The sequence below is a fragment of the Pituophis catenifer genome, unplaced genomic scaffold (assembly GCF_029215685.1).
Source record: "Pituophis catenifer annectens isolate HBS135680 unplaced genomic scaffold, rPitCat1.0.hap2 SCAF_1, whole genome shotgun sequence".
Classification (NCBI taxonomy): Eukaryota; Metazoa; Chordata; class Lepidosauria; order Squamata; family Colubridae; genus Pituophis; species Pituophis catenifer.
This window is the reverse complement of record NW_027256881.1, coordinates 285,508,054-285,529,515: the sequence shown is the minus strand read 5'-3', so window position 1 is coordinate 285,529,515 and position 21,462 is coordinate 285,508,054. Positions and strand designations below refer to the sequence as shown.

At 37.8% G+C, this 21,462-nt stretch overlaps 1 protein-coding gene across 2 annotated transcripts in view; it reads left to right on the top strand.

Moving 5' to 3' along the window:
• The first annotated feature begins 8,144 nt into the window (after positions 1 to 8,144).
• The window catches only part of PAK6 (p21 (RAC1) activated kinase 6), a 28,396-nt gene continuing 15,078 nt past the window's right edge, over positions 8,145 to 21,462 (top strand). For both annotated transcript variants that reach the window (XM_070931334.1, XM_070931333.1), the window contains exons 1-2: positions 8,145 to 8,348; positions 17,851 to 18,480. In XM_070931334.1, the coding sequence (XP_070787435.1) occupies positions 8,145 to 8,348; positions 17,851 to 18,480 (834 nt within the window). The remainder of the gene's footprint in view (positions 8,349 to 17,850; positions 18,481 to 21,462) is intronic.

The following is a 21,462-nucleotide window of genomic DNA, read 5'->3' as shown; positions in this document are numbered from 1 at the left end:
ATTCCAGATCAGGCAGAAGCTTTTATTTGACTTTCATTGGAAGCAAATCGGATTCTTCCTGTTCAGACCAGAGTCATTGGGTATTGGGTGACTTACACATTTAATAAACAAATGAAAAAAAACAACATAAATACAGTATTGGGGAAGGGAAAGCTGCCTTATTTGGACTTCTTTTCATTTATGTCAGATTACCTTGTAGAAATTATTAGAGTATCAAAAATATTCTATATGCATTTGGTGAATATAGCAGCAGTTGAACATTCTTCTTGTGTATATATTCAGTAGTATCCCTTGGGAGCTGATACAAGTGGTCTCAGACTCCACTTTGTTTCCCCAGTGATCATTATGGACATGAATATTGAGGCCTCTAGCTCCGGTACAGCAGAATTTCATTCTGCCATGAGTTTTTCCAATGCCTCTCTGACTCAACACTTATGGTAAGATGTATGGTAGTTTGGTTTTCTTTACAGTACTGACTGGAGGCAGAAAACTTTTAGCAGCAACTTTTTAGTTATCCCTTGCTAGGATCAGGTTTTCCTGTTTAGTTTTAACCACAACTCTTACTTTGCAAGGGTAACGGGGGCTGCTTGTAGGATATGCTGACTATAGCTGATGGATTCTGAAGATTTTTTTCTCTGCTGGTATTACTTGTGCTTTTGTTAAATCCCTGATCCATTTTCCACATTAGACGTGGTTCAAGTACTTGGCATAATCAGTTTGTTTGCTCCTGAGCGAAAGGCAATGAAGTGCATGGAGCCATTCAGAACACCATTGGAAAAAATTCAAAGTAAATAACACCCTAATTTTTCACATCATCTGTTTGTTTTTTCTGTTGTTTTTTTTTAAAAGCCACACACAAAAATGAAACTACACATTTCAAGTATGGTCAAAAAGTGAATAGTAGTAGCACTAGCATAGAACCACACAGTTCAAATAAGATTCTAGGATAAAATAAGAGGGGAAAAATCATTCTTCTGTTCTGTGGAACTCTTGATTAAAATCTCAATATCAAAAATAGCAATAGAAGGTAAGGAAGAAGAAAAAGGGAAAAGTAGTAGGAGTATGAGCAGTTGCAACTTTTTAGGGCTTACTATATTCCAAGTGGAGATGAGGACCTGGGATCAAACAAAGGACCAGTGAAATGAATCACATGGACTAACTAGATCAAACCTGCAGTCAAGTATTTGTGGAATTGCATTTAATTTGGATGGTTTTTCACCCATGCCTCCTTAATCTAGTTGAAAAATATGTGTTTTAAAAATGAATGATGCATGTCAGATGAATTGCTGCTTATATGATTGTCAAGACATCATGGATGCTGAGTCCCCTATGCAGTTTCTGCCTATTTTGGCTGACAAAGACCATTCTTGAATAGGATTGCTTTACATTTCTAAATCTCTCCGTTCCGAAGCAGAGACATTTTTTTTTCCCTTGAAAGGAAGTACAAAAATAAACAATAGTTCTTTGTTGCCGTCTCCATACTACCCCTTTCTGCCACATTTGCCATTTTGGAAATTTCCTACCTGGCAGCTCCTCTTCCTTATGAGAAAAAAAATCAGTCTCTTTTCCCCTTGTCTTTGCCTGACCCTTTTTCTTGTCTCGCTCCTCCTATTGGCTAATCCCTCCCTCTGCTCTGAATCTGCCAATTTGGTTGGGGGGGGGAAGACCCTCATACTTATTGGGAGATGTGACAGCCTTTGGAATTACATTATCTATGAAAAGGCTAGATCTGGAGTTGAAAAATAGGATGTGGCTCCCTGGCAGCAGGGATTGATCATGGAGAGAATTTCAGTCTCCAGCGGCTTTTACTTCATGGCAGTGACTGATTATTTATGCTTGTGGCATTTCAGTGCAAATGTAAATGCAGAACTGGAAAGACTACAGGCTAGTAAGATTCTTCAAGCATCAGCATCTTGGGATGCAAGCCATTTGACAAAATAGGATCTTATCTGATTGCTTAAGCTTCAGGTATGCATTTTTCCATTTACTTAGTAGGTCCATATACATATAATTCCATATTCTAGGAATTAAAATCATATCATGTATTAACTCATTGCTTAAAAGTGTTTGTTTATGTTTTTTCTAAGAAAGGGAGAGATGCAAATATATTCTACCAATATTGAAACCTAGCACTTAATGTATGAGAAACAAAAGCTGTAAGTGTCTGGTTCGATGCAATTGCTCAGGGATCTTCAAATGCAACCTGTCTGCTTATTAAATTGGAAAGGTTTTAAAATTTATATTTTCTGCATTTTTATGAAACCTTATATTTTATTATTTAAAATTATGCTCAATTATCTGGCATAACCTAGTTTTGGGAGGTGCAAAGCAACTGTCATTGATCATATTTTGTCAAAAGCATGGCTCTTGAAGATGGTACTGATAAATCTATGAACACATTTGAAGTGTGTGTATCTTTTCAAATCAAGTAGGTGCTGTATCTACAGGTGCAGTTGTCTTATTTGAGAATTCACTGAATGTGTTATTTGTTTCTGGTAAGCTTTTTTGGATGCATACTTGAAAGTTGGCTAATATTAACCCACAAATGAAATCCTAATCCTTAGTCCATAAATCAGTTAGATTTGAGTCAGAGGGAAACACCACTGTTAATTACAACTACTAAATTCTTCATTAATTCATCTTCAAAGAATCCAAAATTAAGAAATGCTCTTGCTGGTGGAAGGGAAAGCAAGATAAAACAAATGGGCCAAGATCCAAAAATAAACTATTTGAATCCAATGAAATTGTAAATTTTAAAAAAGTATGCATACCACCATGCCTAAATTCTTCCACATACTACAGGTAGTCCTCGACTTACAACAGTTTGTTTAATGACCTTTCAAAGTTACAATGGCACTGAAAAAAGTGACTTGTGACCATTTTTCATACGTACAACTGTTGCAACATCCCCATGGTCACATGATCAAAATTCAGCTGCTTGGCAACTGAGTCATTTATGACACGGTTACATGACTCTCCCAAGGTCATGTAACCGTGCTACCTTCTGACAAGCAAAGTCAATGGAGAAGCCAAATTCACTTAACAACTGTGTTACTAACAACTGCAGTGATTCACTTAACAACTGTGGGAAGAAAGGTGGTAAAATGGTTCAAAACTCACTTAACATATGTCTCACTTAACAATAGAAATTTTGGGCTCAGTTGTGGTCTTAAGTTGAGGACTATGTGTAAAAGATTTTTTTTTTAGATTCTCAAAACCATAATAGTGAGCTGTTAAAAACCAAAAGTTTTTTTTAACAGTAGTACAAATTACTCAATTAGTCTTATTCCAAAGTCAGTGGGTCTGATAATTCTTCTATATAGACAAAGGCTATATAGACTTAAGATTCAATCACAGAAAACACAGTGGAAACAGATTTGCTGTCTGGTGGGTAGCTTCCCACTGGTAGGAATTGTCTTCTCCTTTCTGTCTCCAAATGTGTGGGAGTTCCCTTTCTCTCCTGAAATGAAAGGCCTCTTACTGCTATTCTTCTCTTGCTTTCTGACTGTTCTCATGGTCAGTGCTGTTGCTGTGCCATGGCTATTTTTTGGTTGGGAAAGCTGGTTTCCTCCCCCCCCCCATCTCAGCAAAAATCTCTCCCTTTATTAATCAATTAAATTCAATTTATCATGAAAGCTTGCATATTGTTTTGTAAATTAGCCTGCTTCTTCCAGATGCTCTGAAATATGTTAAATTGGACCAGAAATTATGGGAATAATTGGAACTTCAACACATCTGGAAGTTAGTAGATTTGGAAAAAAATGTTGCAGTGCAGTTAGAGAAAACTATTTTAATCTGGGCTTTGTTATTCACACTGGCTTCAGGGAGGCCTGCTAGGCCCAAAACGGGCCGTGGGGGTTGCATGCACATGCGTGGGCAGTGTGGGGAGCGGGGGGGGTCACATGCACAGCGGCGGGGGGGTTGTGGGCGAATGTGCGGGGGCAGGGGGAGTGCGGGGGAGCTGGTCTCAGAAGGCTTAGGGAGGCCTGGCAGGCCCAAAACGGACTGCAGGGGGTTCCGTGCGCATGGGCGGGGGTGGGGGGGAGCGTGGGGGCATTGTATTATGGTTGTGGGCATGTGCGCAACCAACCCCTCCCCACGCTCTCTCCGCTTTGGGCGCACAACAGCAAAAAGGTTAGCCATCACTGGCATAACCCATTCTCACATACCGTGTTTCCCTGAAAATAAACCCTGCCCCGAAAATAAGCCCTCCCCATAAATATTTAAATGCATATGCAGCCGGTCCCCGTCATTTCCTCTGGTTAGGGTTAGGGAGACAGAACTGGAAATCAGATAAGACGGCAAGAGGATCCCCATCTTGCTCCACCTGCCTCAAAATAATAAGACCTCCCCGAAAATAAGGCCAAGCACTTATTTCGGGGTTCAAAAAATATAAGACAGGGTCTTATTTTCGGGGAAACATGGTAGTCTCCAAAAATCATGCTAGAATAGGATATGCTTTCAAGAATAGTTGTTTTGAGATGTTGGCGAATGTTAGCCTGTCTCCTAAAACTTGTGGCATGTCACGTTTGACATGCGTACCATAGGTTCGCCATCACTGCTCTAGACAAAGTAGTTCTCTACATCATGGTACTGTAGTGTGAACTCATTTTTTATTTATGAACACTAATAAAAAGGTATAACCTTTAGCCTTTTCCATTTGAACAAATCACTTGCCAGAATTTCTTCTACTAAGCTTCTGTAGGCAGGATCTGGATGGTCTCACTACTTCATACATGTTAGAATGCCTTCATATCGTTGACGTTTCATTAACAAGGTGATATGTCACATAGATAATACGATGAGACAGGGAAGATTTAACATATTGATAATTATTTACTAAATTTATATCCTGCCTTTCCTCCAGAAGCCAATATTTACTTAGCTCACACTCTAAAACTAAGTCAGCTGGTAAGAGTTATATAGTACTGGCTGTTTTATTATTAGGAATTCAGGATTGTCTTAGTACAACCCTTGGTTGTAACTCTAGGATATTGGATAGAGTTATATGATAACAAGATATGCTATTTGAAGAGGAGCATAACAATTAATGTGCCTTGGATTCACTAAAGTAATTTTAATATGCTATATAGCTCAGCCTTCTCCAACCTAACACCTTCCAGATATTTTGGATTACGATTCTTATAAATCTTAGCTGGCTGAGAATTTTAGCAGCTGTAATCCTGTGCATCTGGCAGATGTTGGATCATGTAAAACAACTACCAAATGAGGTAGTATTATCCAAATGAGCTTGTAGTTTTGCCAGTCAAATAAGAGCTCACTACTCACAACTGCTTTGTTACTTCAGCAGTTTCCTTTTAAGAATATTGGACAGGATTTGATGGTTCTTTCTGTCAGGGTTTGCCTTCAATAAACTCTACCATTCGGATATTTCTTCGTCAGATTTCCTCAGATGTGGGATTTATTTTTAAAAAGGATAATTCTACTTTACCCTAAAAAATTAAATTGTGTGTGTCTCTTTAATAGCCTAGTTATTACATTTGAGATCTTTTGTGAACAGGTAATTTACTCAGTTATTTTAGATGTTTCTGGCCTCAGAAAATAGGGCACTGTAGAATATTTTACTTGAATGCACTCCTTTTGATTACAATACAGAATGTAGTTCTGTTAGTAAGTATGACACTGAAGTGTGAGAGGAGATATTGTTAATATTGCTAAAACAAGCCTGTAACTGCTGCAGTACAAATTATTCCTACTAAATTCAGCTATACCTCTGACCCAAATTTAGAGCAAGAATATCTATACTCTAGTAGTGCGCAGGCTCAAGAGAGCTTCTTGTGAAGTTGAAAAGCTGGGCAGGCAGCTAAAATCTGCTAAATGGGGAAAAGCTCTGCAAGAAGCTGCTGGTTGTTTGGTTAGAGGATAAATCATCAAACGTTTTTATAGCGTAATGTTAACTTAAGGCTTTGTTGTATGTAAACATCTATATTGAAGCCCAAATTTAGGCAGCCTTCAAAATTCAGCTCATCTAAATTTTGAAAAGATGTTCTGTGATTAAAAGATGGCTGCCACAGTGAGGTTTATCCAGTTACAAAATGGCTGCTGTGGTCAAACTTTATCTCCCCAATTTCTCTTTTTCCCAGTACAAGTGAAAAAAAGTCCTTTCAAAGATCAGTGCTGTAACCTCTCTTCTTCCTCCTTCTCTTTCTTAATATTATCTTACCATACTTGTAGACTGCCAGAATTGTGAGATACTGGGCAGTGTAGAACAAAGCAGGCATAACACAAACGCATTAGAACAACATAAGACATGCATACGAAGGAGTGGGATGTCCACAGCCAGTCAATTACAGTGAAAGTGCAATGAAATTAAAATGTTATAGCTGTTTTGTGAAAAGCATTTTCATTTTGTAAGAATCCTGTATGGAGCCCTAGGCAAAACAAAGGCCTACTTTTATATACTATTGTTAGAATGTGGCATGTTGCTTTTCTACAATCAGCATCACATTTATTAAGTTTATAATTACATTTCAAGTAGGGATGAGACCTATAGGCACCAAGCACCTGTTGGCATACTAGTACCATTGGCACTGTGTCTCTTACTCATATTCCAACCCAAGTATTATTAACAGAAAATTAGATTTGGGGCCTTTTCAAATAATATACTGGGCAACAAAAAATGGAATTATTCATCTTGCAATATATCCAAATGTAGTACGTTTCTACCAGGGAAATCACATTCTTTGCTAGACGAGGCAAAGCTCTTAGCATTGTGGTGTAGGGAAAGATACAAGAATATCAGAAAATGCTTCTGGATTATTGCAGTTCTGCAATTTACAGCTGTCTTTGAGTAAAAACAAATGGATTGGCTTATTAACCTGAGAGAGTGGTAGAAGAGGAATTAATATTATAACATGCATAAATAATCATAATGATAATAATAGCAACAATGTAATAATTATTAACAAGTGAATTTATTCCTCTCCAGGCCTTTGTTCATTCGCACTTACAAAACAAAGGATTTTTTCCCCTAAAGGATGGATGGGGGAAGTTATTTCTTTGATTGGTTATAGAAATAATCAAAATCATAGCAAGATAAATCCTTTCTCATTCACATAAACATAGCATTGAATACTTGAAGATAGTGTGGTTCAAGGAAAACACCATGCATTTCTAGATACGCAATAAACAGTGAGTGACTCATTTAATACTATATAACATATTCAGACAGTCACTTTATTTGCACCCTAATAGCAAAAGACAGCATTTACTAATCCATAAGACTGATGTTAAATTCTAATCTGCAGAAGAACGCAACCAGAAGACTGTGCTGGATGCTCTGTTTTACAAGATTCATAATCCTGAATGTGAAAACATAAATTTCAATAACATAATTGCTTAGAGTACCTTACTCTTTTGTTTTTCTACAATGGCAGCCATAGTGAGATTATTATTGTGATTCATTATCTGCAAGGTCAGAAATTTAAGGGATTGAAATCTAATAATAAGCATCAGTAGTCCAAATAAGAAAGTATTTTATTACACGGACATTTTCTTGAATCATCTTCATTCTCTGATTCTAGGCCCAAATAAGCTTAATAATTATTATGGCTGATGCAGACTTCTTAAACATTGCTTTTTTCTTGGTTTTTTTTCAGAAAAAAATTAAGGCTTTTTTTGAGACGTTTTTATATTTATTCCTCCTAATCTTCAGTTCTTTAAAAGTCCTTCACGGGGCTGGGTTTTCTTGCTTGGGTTTCCAATAGCTCACTGTTCCAAGAAAGACTGTGGAATGAGGAACAGAGTTCTTTATGCCTGTTATTTTAATTAGAATAAACTTTGCTTAGAAAAAAATTGGTAAAAGGAATTCAAATTACCATATGTAGAAAGAGAAAGTCATCTGGAAAGCAATTGTATTAGTCTCAGTTAAATCTTGTCATATTCACAGCCATTAAAACCACTAAATTAAAAGCTTTCAGTCTCTTTTGGGAAGGAGGAACCATGGATGCAGGGTGGCATCTGTGATGCTCTTCTGCTTTCTGCTGAACTAGACGAACAACTTTTAATGGATGTGGTTCTCAGATGGGGTTAGTAAATGCCACATGGTGTAAATTGCTTGCAACTGATGCTGGGTAAAGTCCGATAAACACTCCAGTGCATTTGTTCTTTCTCATTCAGGCACAATGTTTCGCAAGAAGAAAAAGAAGCGACCTGAAATTTCTGCTCCTCAGAATTTTGAGCATCGTGTACACACATCATTTGATCCAAAGGAAGGGAAGTTTATTGGCTTGCCACCTCAATGGCAAAATATCTTGGACACTCTGAAACGTCCCAAACCTGTTGTAGACCCTTCAAGGATTACACGGGTGCAGCTTCAGCCTATGAAGGTAAGAAGAAAATATTAGCACTCCCCAGAACACTTTCTAATCATCTAGTTCACATATGTATCTTTCTTTGCCTCCAATCGAGGTATTCCATGGAGCTTAATATGTTAGTATTCATGATAAAAAAGTGCAGACATGAAGAAGAGTTGAAGATTTGGAAAAAAATTGCTGGAGAGGCAAATCAGAATTTCATCAATCTTCAATATGATTTATTAAGTATTGTTTGGGGAGGTTTCTGGCAAATATTTTCCAGTGGTAGATCTCTGCCTTAGTCTGTTACAGCAAACCTGGAAAGAGCTGTGTATTGCCTGCAAGCTAACGTTGATTATATTTGTTTTTCCCATGTGGCATCTTTCGGGTATGTTGGGGCTGCAACTCCCCAGAATTGGTACTCGTGGCTAAATAGTGGGAATCTTGAGAGCTGTAGTTTCAGTACATCAGCAGGTTGAATTATGGCATTGACTAGAATTCACTTCATCTCATGTCAAAGGAGCAGTCTAGTTTTAGTGTGGATTTATTCACATAGTATATTATGCTTTTACTGGACATATTTAAAAAGGCTCAACTCATTTTCTTTTCCTGTGTAGAAAGAACAGTAGAATCTACACATTCTGTGCATTCAGTATGGGTGGATATGCTTCTTCTAATTTCCTCTTCTCGAGATATCGGGAAAGGGGTGTATTCCACAGGTCACTCAACCAGGCAGAGAAAAAAGATAAACATTTTGCTATTCAATAGAATAAGATGTGCAGGAAGCACACCACTGTAATAATGGGGTACCTTAACTACCCTGACATAAACTGGGAGACAAACTCTGAAGCAATTGGGAGATCAAACAGGTTCCAGGGTCAATTACACTAGACTTAATCCTTACTAATAGGGATGAAATGATAGAAGGGGTGGAAGTCGTAGGAACTTTCAGGGAGAGTGACCAAATCATACTAGAATTCATCATAATGCAGGCACAGATAATTAAACAAAGTGAGACTAGTGTTTCAGATTTTAAGACAGCTGATTTCAACAAAGTAAGAAGCAGTTAGGAAGTTTTCCATGCACAGAAAACTTAAAGGGAAAAACAACCCAAGATACTTGGGAAACTGAAAAATCAGATTTTAAAGCCTAATCAAACACAATACCACAGAAAAAGGGAAAAAGGAATCCAAGATGAAACCAGCATGATTGAATAAAAAAGTCTCTGACAAACTGAGGGACAAAAGTGATAAATGTAAAAAAATGGAAAGAGGGGTTCAGAACTAGAGCACAATATCAAAAAATAGCCCAAATCTGCAAAGATTTAAGGAAAGCTAAGGCTCAGAATGAGGTAAGACTTGCAGCAAATGCAAAAATAACAAAAAAAGTTTCTTTTGATATGTAAGGAATAAGAAGAAAGTCAAGGAAATGATAGGCCCACTGGTAGGAGAAGATGGCAAAACTGTGACAGGCAGCAGGGAAAAAGGAGAACTGCTTAATTTCTTCTTTACATCTGTCTTCATATAAAAGGAAAAAAATGTCCAACCTATCAAAAGTACCACCGTGGGAGTCAGATCAGGAAAACAGGTCAAAAAAGCAAAAAATTAGTAAGAAAACACCAGAAGCACCAAAATTGCCAGGACCAGATGGTTTATATCCCAGGAATCTGAAGGAGCTGGTAGATGTGATTTTGGAACCATTGAACAAAATCTTTCAGAACACCTGGAGGGTGGGGGAAGTGCCAGAGAACTGGAAAAGAGCTGATGTGATTCCAAATTTTCCAAAAAAAAAAAAAAAAAAAGGAATAAAATGGAACCAGGAAACTGCAGAACAATGTGTGCCATCAATACCTGGGAAAATCCTAGAAAAGATAAACAAGCAACAGATTTGTAAGCACCTAAAAACAAACAAGGCAATTAATAGAAGCCAGTATGGGTTTGTTAAAAACAAATTGTGCTAAATAAACCTTATTGCTTTCTTTGATAAAGTGATTAACTTAGTGGATCAAAAATATGTTAGTGGATGGTAGATCAAGCATCCAATATTGTGGATATAGTATAGTGTATGTGGACTTCAATAATGCATTTGACACAGTAGACCACAGCCTACTTCTTGGTAGAATAGAACAATGTGGTATAAATAGTACAACCACCAGATGGATTCACAATTGGCTGACCAGTCGAACTTAGCATGTAGTCCTCAGCAAAGTTACATCTACATTGAGAGAAACATGCAGTGTGGTTCCTCAAGATTCTGTTTCAGTATTCTTCAACATTTTCATATATGATCTAGATGAGGAGATAGAAGGAGAGCTCATCAAATTTGCAGACGACATTAGTTGCTAATATTTTGGAAGGCAGACTCAAGATTCAGAAGAATCTTGAGAGATTAGAGAAATGGCCCTATCCTATAAAATGCAGTTCAGTGCTGCAAAATGTAAGGTCCTTATTTTACAGGAAAAACCAAATGCACAGGTATAGAATAGGCAGTACCTGGCTCAACAATAGTAAGTGTGAGAGGGATCTAGATATCCGAGTCCACTATTACTTAAGTATGAAACAGCAATGTACTGCAGCTGCGAAAAAAAAGTCAGCACAGTCCTAAACTGCATCAATAGAGGGGTAGCATTAAGATCAAGAAAAGTGCAGTTCTGGTCTCCACTAAAAAGGATGCCGAGATCCTGCCTAGAAAGAGTACAGTGAAGAACAAAAATGATGATAAGAAGTCTGGAGACTAAACCATACAATGAATGATTAAGGGAACTAGGTACATCTAGCCTAATGAAGAGAAGGATTAGGAGTGACATGATACTATTTTCCAGTATTGAGGGCAATCACAGAGATGAGGGAGTTGACTTATTCTCCAAAGCAACTGAGTGCAGAACAAGAAACAATGGGTGGAAGCTCATTAAAGAGCAATCCTACTTGGAACTAAAGAGAAATTTCATGACAGTGAGAATGATTAATCAATGAAGCAGCCTGCCTTTGTTGCTGGAGGTTTTCAAGAAAAGATTGGATATACATTTGTCCGGGAAGTTATAAGGATTCCTGTCTTGGGCAGGAGATTGGACTAGAAGACCTCCAAGGTCCCTTCCAGCACTATGATTCTATGTGTATGGGGGATAAATATTGATGGCTGTCCTGGCCTTCACTCTATTTTTTTGCTGAAATACTTGAGATTACTCTTTCCATTGTACAGGTAGTCCTCAATTTACAACCATAACTGAGACCAAAATTTATGTTGCTAAGTAAGAAATTTGTTAACTGAATTTTGTCCCATTTTATGACTTTTCTTGTCTTATTTGTTACGCGAATCATTGCAGTTGTTAAATTAGTAACATGGTTGTTATGTGAATCTGGTTTCATCATTTGCTTGTCAGAAGGTGATCACATGACCCTGGGACACTACAACCATCATAAATGTGAGTCAATTGTCAAGCATCCAAATGTAAATCACATGACCATAAGTATGAAAAATAGTCATGTCACTTTTTTCAGTGCCATTGTAACTTCGAAAGGCCACTAAATGAACTGTTGTAAGTCGAGGACTGCCTGTATCTTGCCTGGTTGCTATATTTTATCCAGCATATATAATTTTGTATTATATTGTACTTTTAGACTGATTTTATATGTTTCTATGATTTTATGGGTTTTTTTCCATGATTGCAAACCATTTAGAGTCTATGATTAGGGCAGCAACATATATTTGAGAAGAAAAGTAAACGTGCAGGCAGGCTATATACAATGATTGTATTCATTGAATATGTAATAACCATCAGGAATAGGGCTACTCTTCCCTTCTTTTGAAGGGGATTTCATGACTCAGATGTTGACATTGGAAAGTCCCTGCCATCTTAAGCTTAAGCCATCTAAAAATGCCCTTTAGTTGCATTCCCAAAACTTTTGGAGAAGTTTATTTTCTAAATTCGTAAGATTTTTTCAGAATGATTTCCATTCTAATGCAGTCTGTTACATCTTGACTATTTAAATGTTGATCTGGTTTATACATTGCTTTTAATCATACTTCATTGACTTAAGCCACAGTTAATCAGATTCAAGCCATAAACCATGAGTTTACAAATCAGTACAGTGAGTTTTACACAAATCCTAAGTTATTATGCATTTTGCTTGGTCATAGCTTACTTCAGGATATGGATAGTAAACCTATCCATTTTCTCAGTCCATGGAGGAAAAAAATGTATAAAGCAATCTAAGATGTACCATATTTTTTAAAGTATAATACACACTTTTTTACCCCCAAAAAGGGGGTGAAAATCTGGGTGTGTTTTATAGTCCGAATGTAGCACTGCCCACCCTCCGGCCCCCACCCTTCAGACATTTTTCGGCAGTTCCAGGGGGTGGAAATCTGGATCGGGGCACAGCCTTTCCTTTCCGATTCCAAAGGAAAGCGTTTTCAGGTGGCAGACCCGCGATCCGCTTCACGATTCCAAAAATGGGGCATGTGGAGGCATGTGGAGCCTGAGCGTTCCTTAGGCTGCATGCAAGGGGTCTCTTCGGAGAAAGGGAATAGTCCCTGCGGATCTTAGGAGCACCCCAATAAGTTTTCTGGAAAAGAACTTCTCAATATCGGTAATCGACGCCCTCTTTCCCAGCCGAGTCTTTGAGGCACCTCTCGCTTGCAGGAAGGTGGCGTAAAGCCACACTTCCTACAAAATAGAAAGATACCACAATCCAGGCCAAAGAAGGAAGAAAGCCAGGCTTTCAATGCCTATGGCTATAGGTAGGAAGACAAGGGCGTCTCAGGAGCAGAGCTTTCAGTGCCAAGTCCCTCTTCTGCCCCCATGAAAATCATCCCCCACCCCACTCACTCCAGTTAAATGCACGTAGAGTGATAGGGTTTGTTTCAAACGGATAAAAAGATCTGTGCTGCTCATTATCAAAATCAAGTGGAAGTGAGAACATTGCAGGGGAACTGGCCGCTGCTTGAAACGCAGCTCTGCGAATTGCGGCTGATCCTGATGCTGGTAGGCAGAGGCAGAATTCTTTTTTTCTTGTTTTCCTCCCCAAAAATTAAGATGCGTCTTATATTCCGAAAAATATGGTATATTCAGATTTGTTCTTCTTTGTTAATGTAAACATTGTTACTAGGAAAGATTATGGCTTTGAATGAAGGAAGTGATAATCCCTGAAAAAGGGACTCTTGTGTCTTCCATTCTTCTTTTCACAGTGAGAAGCCTAATCCTTTTGCTTGTATCAGTTTTGTAAACCATAAAATGGTTGACAGACCAAATCAAACTGTTGCCAATAAAAAAAATAGCCAAACATAAATGCATGTTTACACACAGACTGTGATGATGCCATTACCATCAGACTGAAGAGAGAAGACATAATATTTTGTTACTAAGACCTGCTTGTAGTTATTTGCTGCCTGTTTTCCAGTTGTCCAGAAGATGTGCAACATTTACCGTATTTTTCAGAGTATAAGATGCACCTACCTTTTTTGGTGAGGAAAAGAAGAAAAAGAAATCTCCCTTTGCCTCTGAGCAATTTTGCCTTGTTGCCACAAACAGGAGCCTGCTTTACTTTCAGTTTCATTTTTAGCATAGCTTGATTAGCACAAGGGAAAAAAAATCTATTCCAGCAATTTACCTCTTTGCAGCAAACTGCAGAGCCCTGTGCAAAACAGCTGAGAGCAAATCAGCTGAGAGTTGGGAGGCCGATCCAATCAACTTGTGCTAATTAGGCTGTACTGAAGCTGAAAGCTGTTTTTTCTTGCTGTTTCCTTGCAAGGAGGTAACTGCTGTGAGGCAGAGGCCAAAGGGTGGGGCCAGTGGGTGGGCGGGGCTACATTCAGTGTATAAGACACATCTAAATTTTCACCCCCTTTTAGGGGGGGAAAAGATGCGTCTTATACTCCGAAAAATACGGTAAATATTATATATAGAGAAAGAAAGAAAGGTTTGACTTGTTTCAGAAATGTCATATATACCGTTTTCCCGAAAATAAGACATCCCCTGATAATAAGCCCAATCGGGGTTTTGATGCGCTAAAATAAGCCTCCCCCGAAAATAAGCCCTCCCCGAAAATATTTAAATGCAGAAATGGAAATCAGGTAAGACGGCAAGAGGACCCCCATCTTGCTCCATGCGCCCCAAAATAATAAGACCTCCCTGAAAATAAGGCCAAGCACTTATTTTCGGGTTCAAAAAATATAAAACAGGGTCTTATTTTCGGGGAAACATGGGTAACAGAATAGGACATCTTTCAAGCAGCAGTATCTCCAAATTATTTCAAAACAGAGTAAGCTAGATGCTGGTATTTAGAAGATTGTTTAATGACTGACAGTTCCTTCTCTCTGGCATTTCGGAAAAGACTGTAATAAGTTAATTCTGTGGGAGGAAATGTCGTCCATTAATAATCACAATTGCCAGAGATCCCTCTCTATGGAGAATGCATGAATCACTTTTTATATATACAAAATGAATTTGACAATAGTTAGATTTCTATTTTCTAATATTTACGTAAATTGAACATGGAGAGCTGGTAATTTTCCATGATAACGCCTAGTTGAAAGATTTCTTAAGTTGATTTAGACCACCATTTCTACCATTCTTGAAAATTGGGTGGTGGTGTTTTTGTTTGTTTTTAACCCAGGGTAGCAATATAGATCAGGGTATTTGGTTTTTTTTGCCAGGATGCCATAATTTACTGGTGGATTGTGAAAATATAGATGAGTTCTACATGACACAGTTCTGATATTGGATTAGTTAACTGTAGCATTAAGAGAATGTGTGAATGTGCTATCAAATATCCGACATTGTGTTAAGAAGTTTCCAATCAGCAGGCCATCTTTCTATGCTTCCTAATCAAGGTATTTCATATGCTTAAATGAGCATTATTAAGTAATAGCACTAGCACTTAGGCTTATATACCGCTTCACAGCCCTCTCTATGTGGTTTACAGAGTCAGCATATTGCCCCCAACAATCTGGGTCCTCATTTTACCCACTTCAGAAGAAAGGAAGGCTGAGTCAACCTTGAGCCTGGTGAAATTTGAACTGCCAAATTGCAGTCAGTCGGCAGTCAGCAGAAGTATCCTGCACTACTGCATTCTAACCACTGCGCCACCAAGGCTCTTAAGAAACTGGTTGGATTCAAATACTGTGTTAAGTCATAATGTGGTATGTTTTGTTTGTGTTAGTGTAATATGTGACCTCAGCTATTTTGATTAATTTTATGCTGAACAAAGTTACTATTGTGTGTTCAAATTAGCATGATATGTAAATCCAGGCATTGAGAGCTTTGTTGAAAGACCTTATTTAGTTATTAATTTGATTTATATCCCATTTTTACATATGATTATAAATAATAATATAAATATTTTTGTATAACTCCAGGTGGTATACAAAATGCTCACATTTCCTGTTTTTCCCACAATTACGGTGAGGTCAGTAGGACTGAGAAAGAATGATTTTCATCCAGTCATTCATTCCACAGAAAGACTAGAGCCCATGTCTCTATATTTCTTGTGAGAGAATAAACTGGAAGACATTATTCTTAAGTAACTAATGAAGTCTAGTGCATACAGAAAAAATACAGAACTATATAATTAAGCATTAGCAAGCAACACATAGCTGAGACAGATTTGAGTAAGCAAAAGTCTATACAGTCACGTTCAAAGTTCTAATTCAAAGTTACTTTGATTTTTGGGAAATAAATTAGCAAAACCATTTTAAAAATTAAATGAAAATTATCCCTTACAGGTAGTCCTCATTTAGCAACCTTTTATCATTATGACCGTGATGAAAAGTAACTACATCAATCCTCACATTTTCAACTTTCACAGTTCTGTAAAGCAAAGGAAAGCTGAAGTAAGATTATAAGCACAGTCACAGTTTTACTTAGTGACTGCTTTGCTTAATGACTGAATTGCTGGTTCCAATTGTTGCTAAATGATTATTTGCATTTCAAATTATCCGTATATGGATACAGTGAATCCATCACCTAAAATGCAACATATTCATACATTCAATAATGCATGGTAAATGTTCTGGAGATGAAAATAAGAACAGAACACTTTTTAGAAGATGAAAGTATTTGCTCTATTTAAGTCATGATAGATACTATCTTCTAAGATGGACTGTGATTTACAGCAGCTTTTCAGACTCTTTGCAAAGGTTGGTATACCACCCTGTCACAAGATTCTAGTATATATGGCTAGCAGTGTACAATAAAAGCATACAGATAGTCCTCGCTTAACAAGCATTCAAAGTTACAACAGCCTTAGAGAAGTTATTTTATGGCCTGTAAAGCACTTCCAGCTGTTGTAAAATGATGTGTTGTACCACTCCCCAACCCCAAAGACCAGGGGTGAAATGCTCCCGGTTCGGACTGGTTCAACTGAACCGGTAGTGATGGTGGCTGGTGGTTTGGAGAACCGGTAGCGATGGCGGCTCAAGGCTCTGCCCGGTTGTCATTACTTCCTAGGAAGTAACCTGTTTTTTACCCTCTGCACATGCACAGAAGGGTTTGCACATGCGCAAATGTTCCAAGCGCGCATGTGATGCACACACACTTCTGAACCGGTTGGGAAGGTAAGTAGATTTCACCCCTGCCAAAGACATATGACTGCATTTCAGGCACTTGGCAACTAGCTTGCATTTACAACTGTTGCAGTGTCTCACAATCATTTGACTGCCGTTTGCCACATTTTTTTGCTGTTTTGAAGTGATGGAGCGGACGCCATTGCTATACTGAGCCTCCCTTTGGAAAAATAATATTAATAGATTCTTAAGCTTCTGATTTCCTATGTAAATGAGTTAGCTGAGTTGTAAGACAGGTAGAGGTAGGTGTCTGGGCAGGAAAGTGCAGCTATTGTGTTCCAAGTCAATATCTTTGCATAGTTAAAATAATTTTATAAGCTTATAACTAGTTTCCTGTGAAAATTAATTCCTTTTTATTTATTACTGAATGTGTATATCTTTGTGTTTATTCACACCAATACGTCTGATGGATTGTGACTTTAGAATTTGAGTTATCATTATATTAGATATAAAAAAAGAACATTTATTTGCCTTTACCTTTCAACATATTATTCAGTAAAACAGTAGTAGGCAGTTAAAAAGAGATTGTGTATCAGATCATATAATTGGTGCATAGTGTACATGTTTGCTATTGACTAAACCGATATTTTTCTTTTCTTGCATGTGGTTGTGTGAACTGGATCTTAGTAATTGCTTCAAACTAGAAATTAAAAACAATGGCAGGCAACACAAATGTATTGTAGATCTGCTGTATTTGGAGGTTTAGCCTCACTTTTGGATAGACTCTGTAACACTTGATTTGTTAGTAGCACCAAACCATTTTTAAGTTGTTGAGCACTGTGCGGTAAATACAAGTGTGATTCTCTCCTTGGATCTGCATTTTCAGAGTGAACTAGGGATAGTTCACTAATTATGTACAGTATGTAGAAATATATGTAAATTTGTCCCAGATTTAGATATTCCCTTTCTTAATGAATGAGCAGATGACATTAACTTTCCTCAATTAATCAATTAATTAATTGTTTTGTGGTAGACGGTTGTGCGAGCCAGCACATTTGAAGTGGAAGGATATATCTCTGGAATACTCAATGACATCCAGAAGCTCTCCCTCATCAGTTCTAACACCCTGAGGGGTAAGAGCCCTACTAGCAGGAGAAGAGCCCAGTCGCTAGGACTTCTAGGAGAAGATGAACCAACTGACATATATCTACACTGCGCTGAACCAGACTGGGCAGACAAATATGGAAACTACCTCAACTGTAATGGTGGAAATAAATCGTCTAGAAGGCAGACCTTATGGCCTGATTACAAGCCCATGTTGGACGGGCAGGCTCATTCCAATAGCCTAGTCATGAAAGCTCAATCTCTTGACCCTTCAGAGTTCCAAGGGGCAAATAGCCACTTTGCCCCACTCTCATCAGGTTTTCAGCACCAGCAATACATACCTGTTCCTGAAGTAAACAGAGAAAATGCTGTAGCAAGAAGAAACTCCGAAGAGAACTATGGTCAGCCCTGCCATGGGAGCCAAGCTAATTTGAGGCCACCTGGAGAAGGTAGTCCTGGCTCTAAATCAAGGGAAAACAGTTTGAAGCGGAGGCTGTTGCGAACTGTGTTCCCGTCATCCAACCCTTCAAATAAGATTGGAAACAACCCACAGATAAAGGTATGTGTGCTTAGTTCCCTAGAAGGTATTACATTAGTACCTTTCTAGCCTGAGAGCTTCCAAGTTCCAATTCTCAAAGCAAATATTGCTTTGAGAATCTTCTTACAACTCATCTTCTTACAACTTGCAAATCATTTCAGGAGGTTATACTTATATGATGAAGATAGCCTTAAATATATGCTAATGTTAAAGTTTCAACACATATTACCACATGCACACTGTATGTATATGTATTTCTTTCAATTGCAAGATGTCTTAGAAACCCATTTCTGCTCTCACAAAAACTTTGCCTGTCAGTGTTATTGTTTATTTGAACATACATTTCTTTCTTTTATATAAGAATTAAATGAAACACAATCTAAAACATTACTCTAGTCAGTTGGGGAGAGGCATTAGCAGGGACAGAGAAATGGCCAGAAAGGAAGAAAAAATAATGTAATTTCCACATCAGCCATTTTATTCCTTCATGCACACTCATAACCTTCTGAAGACGATGCTGGCTGGAAAAATACAAATTTCTATGTATATTGTTTCTTGGACTTTCTTGTGTCTCACATTACTTCCATCTTCTTTGCTAAGTGTTTTTATTTTTGCCAAACTGCCTTCCAAAAAATTAAATCCTCTAGTAATAATTTCGTTTCTTCTTTTGATTAAATCAACCTGAGTCCAGCTTAAACCCATTTGTTTTACAAAATATTTCAATAGCTATTTTTATTGACATCATTGATACCAGATTAATTTTGTTCATTTTTAAGGTGGCAATTTAGTAACTATTGATCGCATAATTATAGTGTCCAGGGCCAAACTATCCAATCTGTTGAGTTGTGCATTTAGTGTGTTTGAAGCAGAAATAACGAGCACTGGAAGCGTGTTGAGACTAGTACTACAGAGCAAAAGGGGAAAGATTAAGTCTTTTCACCAGTGCTAAGTTCCAAATGAAAATGTGGTCTGGCATTGCTATTTGCATCATGAGGGAACTCCCTTTGGTGCTCGTCAGACTTGAATTATTTCTTTTGCCTTGAAAGTGGCACCTTTTCAGAAAATAGCTCTGAACCTGGCAGGACCAGATCTACTGTTTGGCAGAAAGAAAATTTTGGATGTCATTCAAGGTTAGCAATTGTTAAGTGTTTAACTTCTAGCTACATTCCCCCACCCACCCCCCGCCAGACATGGAAAGAGAGAAATGCTTGCAGAATTTTTTTCTCCAATATACCAAAATAAATAGGTAGCAAATAACATACTGTACCCAAAATGAGAAAATGGAATAATAAATGGTCTATATAGCTAGATTTAATAATATGTTAAAGGATTGAGTTAGTTTTATATTAACATTATTTTCTGATTTTATTAGCACTGTTATATTTTTGGTGGTATCTTCTCATATCTCCGGTTTTAATATTTACCAATCATACATATACGTACATATGCATATATATACATATACATATACATATACATATACATATACATATACATATACATATACTCGAGTGCACACACACAAACATACTTGGCCTTGGACATACCTTATCCATCTGTGAGAAAGAAACTGAAGAGAATATGTACAGATCCCTGTTGACTCAGAACATAGTCATAAATAAAAGAAAGATGTGGTGGGAGAGCCCAGTAACAGCAACATTATGAACTGTGAGCAAGAGAGGCCACAGATCATCTGCTGAACCTAGAATGCCTACCAGTGTGGTTTTTTTAATCTGGTCTTTGCTGACAATTCATTTTGCATCTGTCATTTTGATATGAGTCAGCTTTCATTTGTGATCTAGACCTATTTTCCCATGATTTCATATCATTGCAATTTCATGTTGTGCTATAAACATATTTAAAATGAAAAGATAGCATAGCTAGTTTAGGTTAAATGATGTAGAAATAAATGAAAATATAGGTATGTTTATGTTGCTTTTTTTTTAAATGGCGCATAAAATGTGCTGAATTTAGAGTGTACAAGTTACAAAGGTGGACTCTGAGCCTTTTCAGGTGCCCTAACAAAGCTGATGATTTGAACACTTCTTGTTATCGGGAACATGTCTCAGCTGGACTGAAAAGGTATTGTAGACAGAAATGAGGAAAGTACATTTCATCAAGTAGTACTAGTAATTTTGCATGCTGACAGTTCTCTCTTTCTGCATTCACTCATAATGTACAATGACTGCAATATATACTTTCATATATGTATACCCACAGGTGTCAAAATAAAAAAAATGCATATAAGGGATGCTATGCAAGATAATTAACTATATTTGCTTGCAGTATAAATATTATTAGGCCCAAATAAGGAGAATCTCCTATATACTTAAATACACATCATTGTTTTTCATCTAATTAATACAGAATTGTAGAAAACATGACCTGGCCTCCTTAAACCAGCATCTATTGGTTCCATAACTGGTCACTTAAGATCTGCTTTCTGACATAGATATGTAAGAATTATTGCCAATATTGCATGGCTGTGCCATAAGTAAGGCTAAATATTACAGGAACATTAACATTTTATTGTGATAAGAACTTTTAACCTAGCTCAGAGCACGGGTGAAATGCTCCCGGTTTGGACCGGCTCGGGTGAGTAGGTAGCGATGGCAGCGGGCAGTTCGGAGAACCGGTAGCAAAAATCCCTGCCCCCGCCCCCCATGCCCAGCTGAGCCGCGCGATGATCAGAGCCTTTTTTTTCTTTAAAATGGCTCTGACCAGCCAAGCTCTGACGATCCCAGCTGAGTTGCCTGCTAATCAGGCAACAAGGCTTGGATCGCCAGAGCCATGTAAAAGAAAAAAACTTTTTTCCTTTTAAATGGCTCTGTCTGCTAATCGGTAGCAAAAATCGCTCCCCCTTCCCCCCTCAGCTTGCTTACTTTAGCTCCTGGTCGCAATGCCTTGCTGTAATCCCTGCAATCGATTGCATCAGCAAGCAACTGAAACTCCCTGCCTGCAATCAAGCAGGCAGGGAGTTGTGGACTTCAACTCCCAGGATTC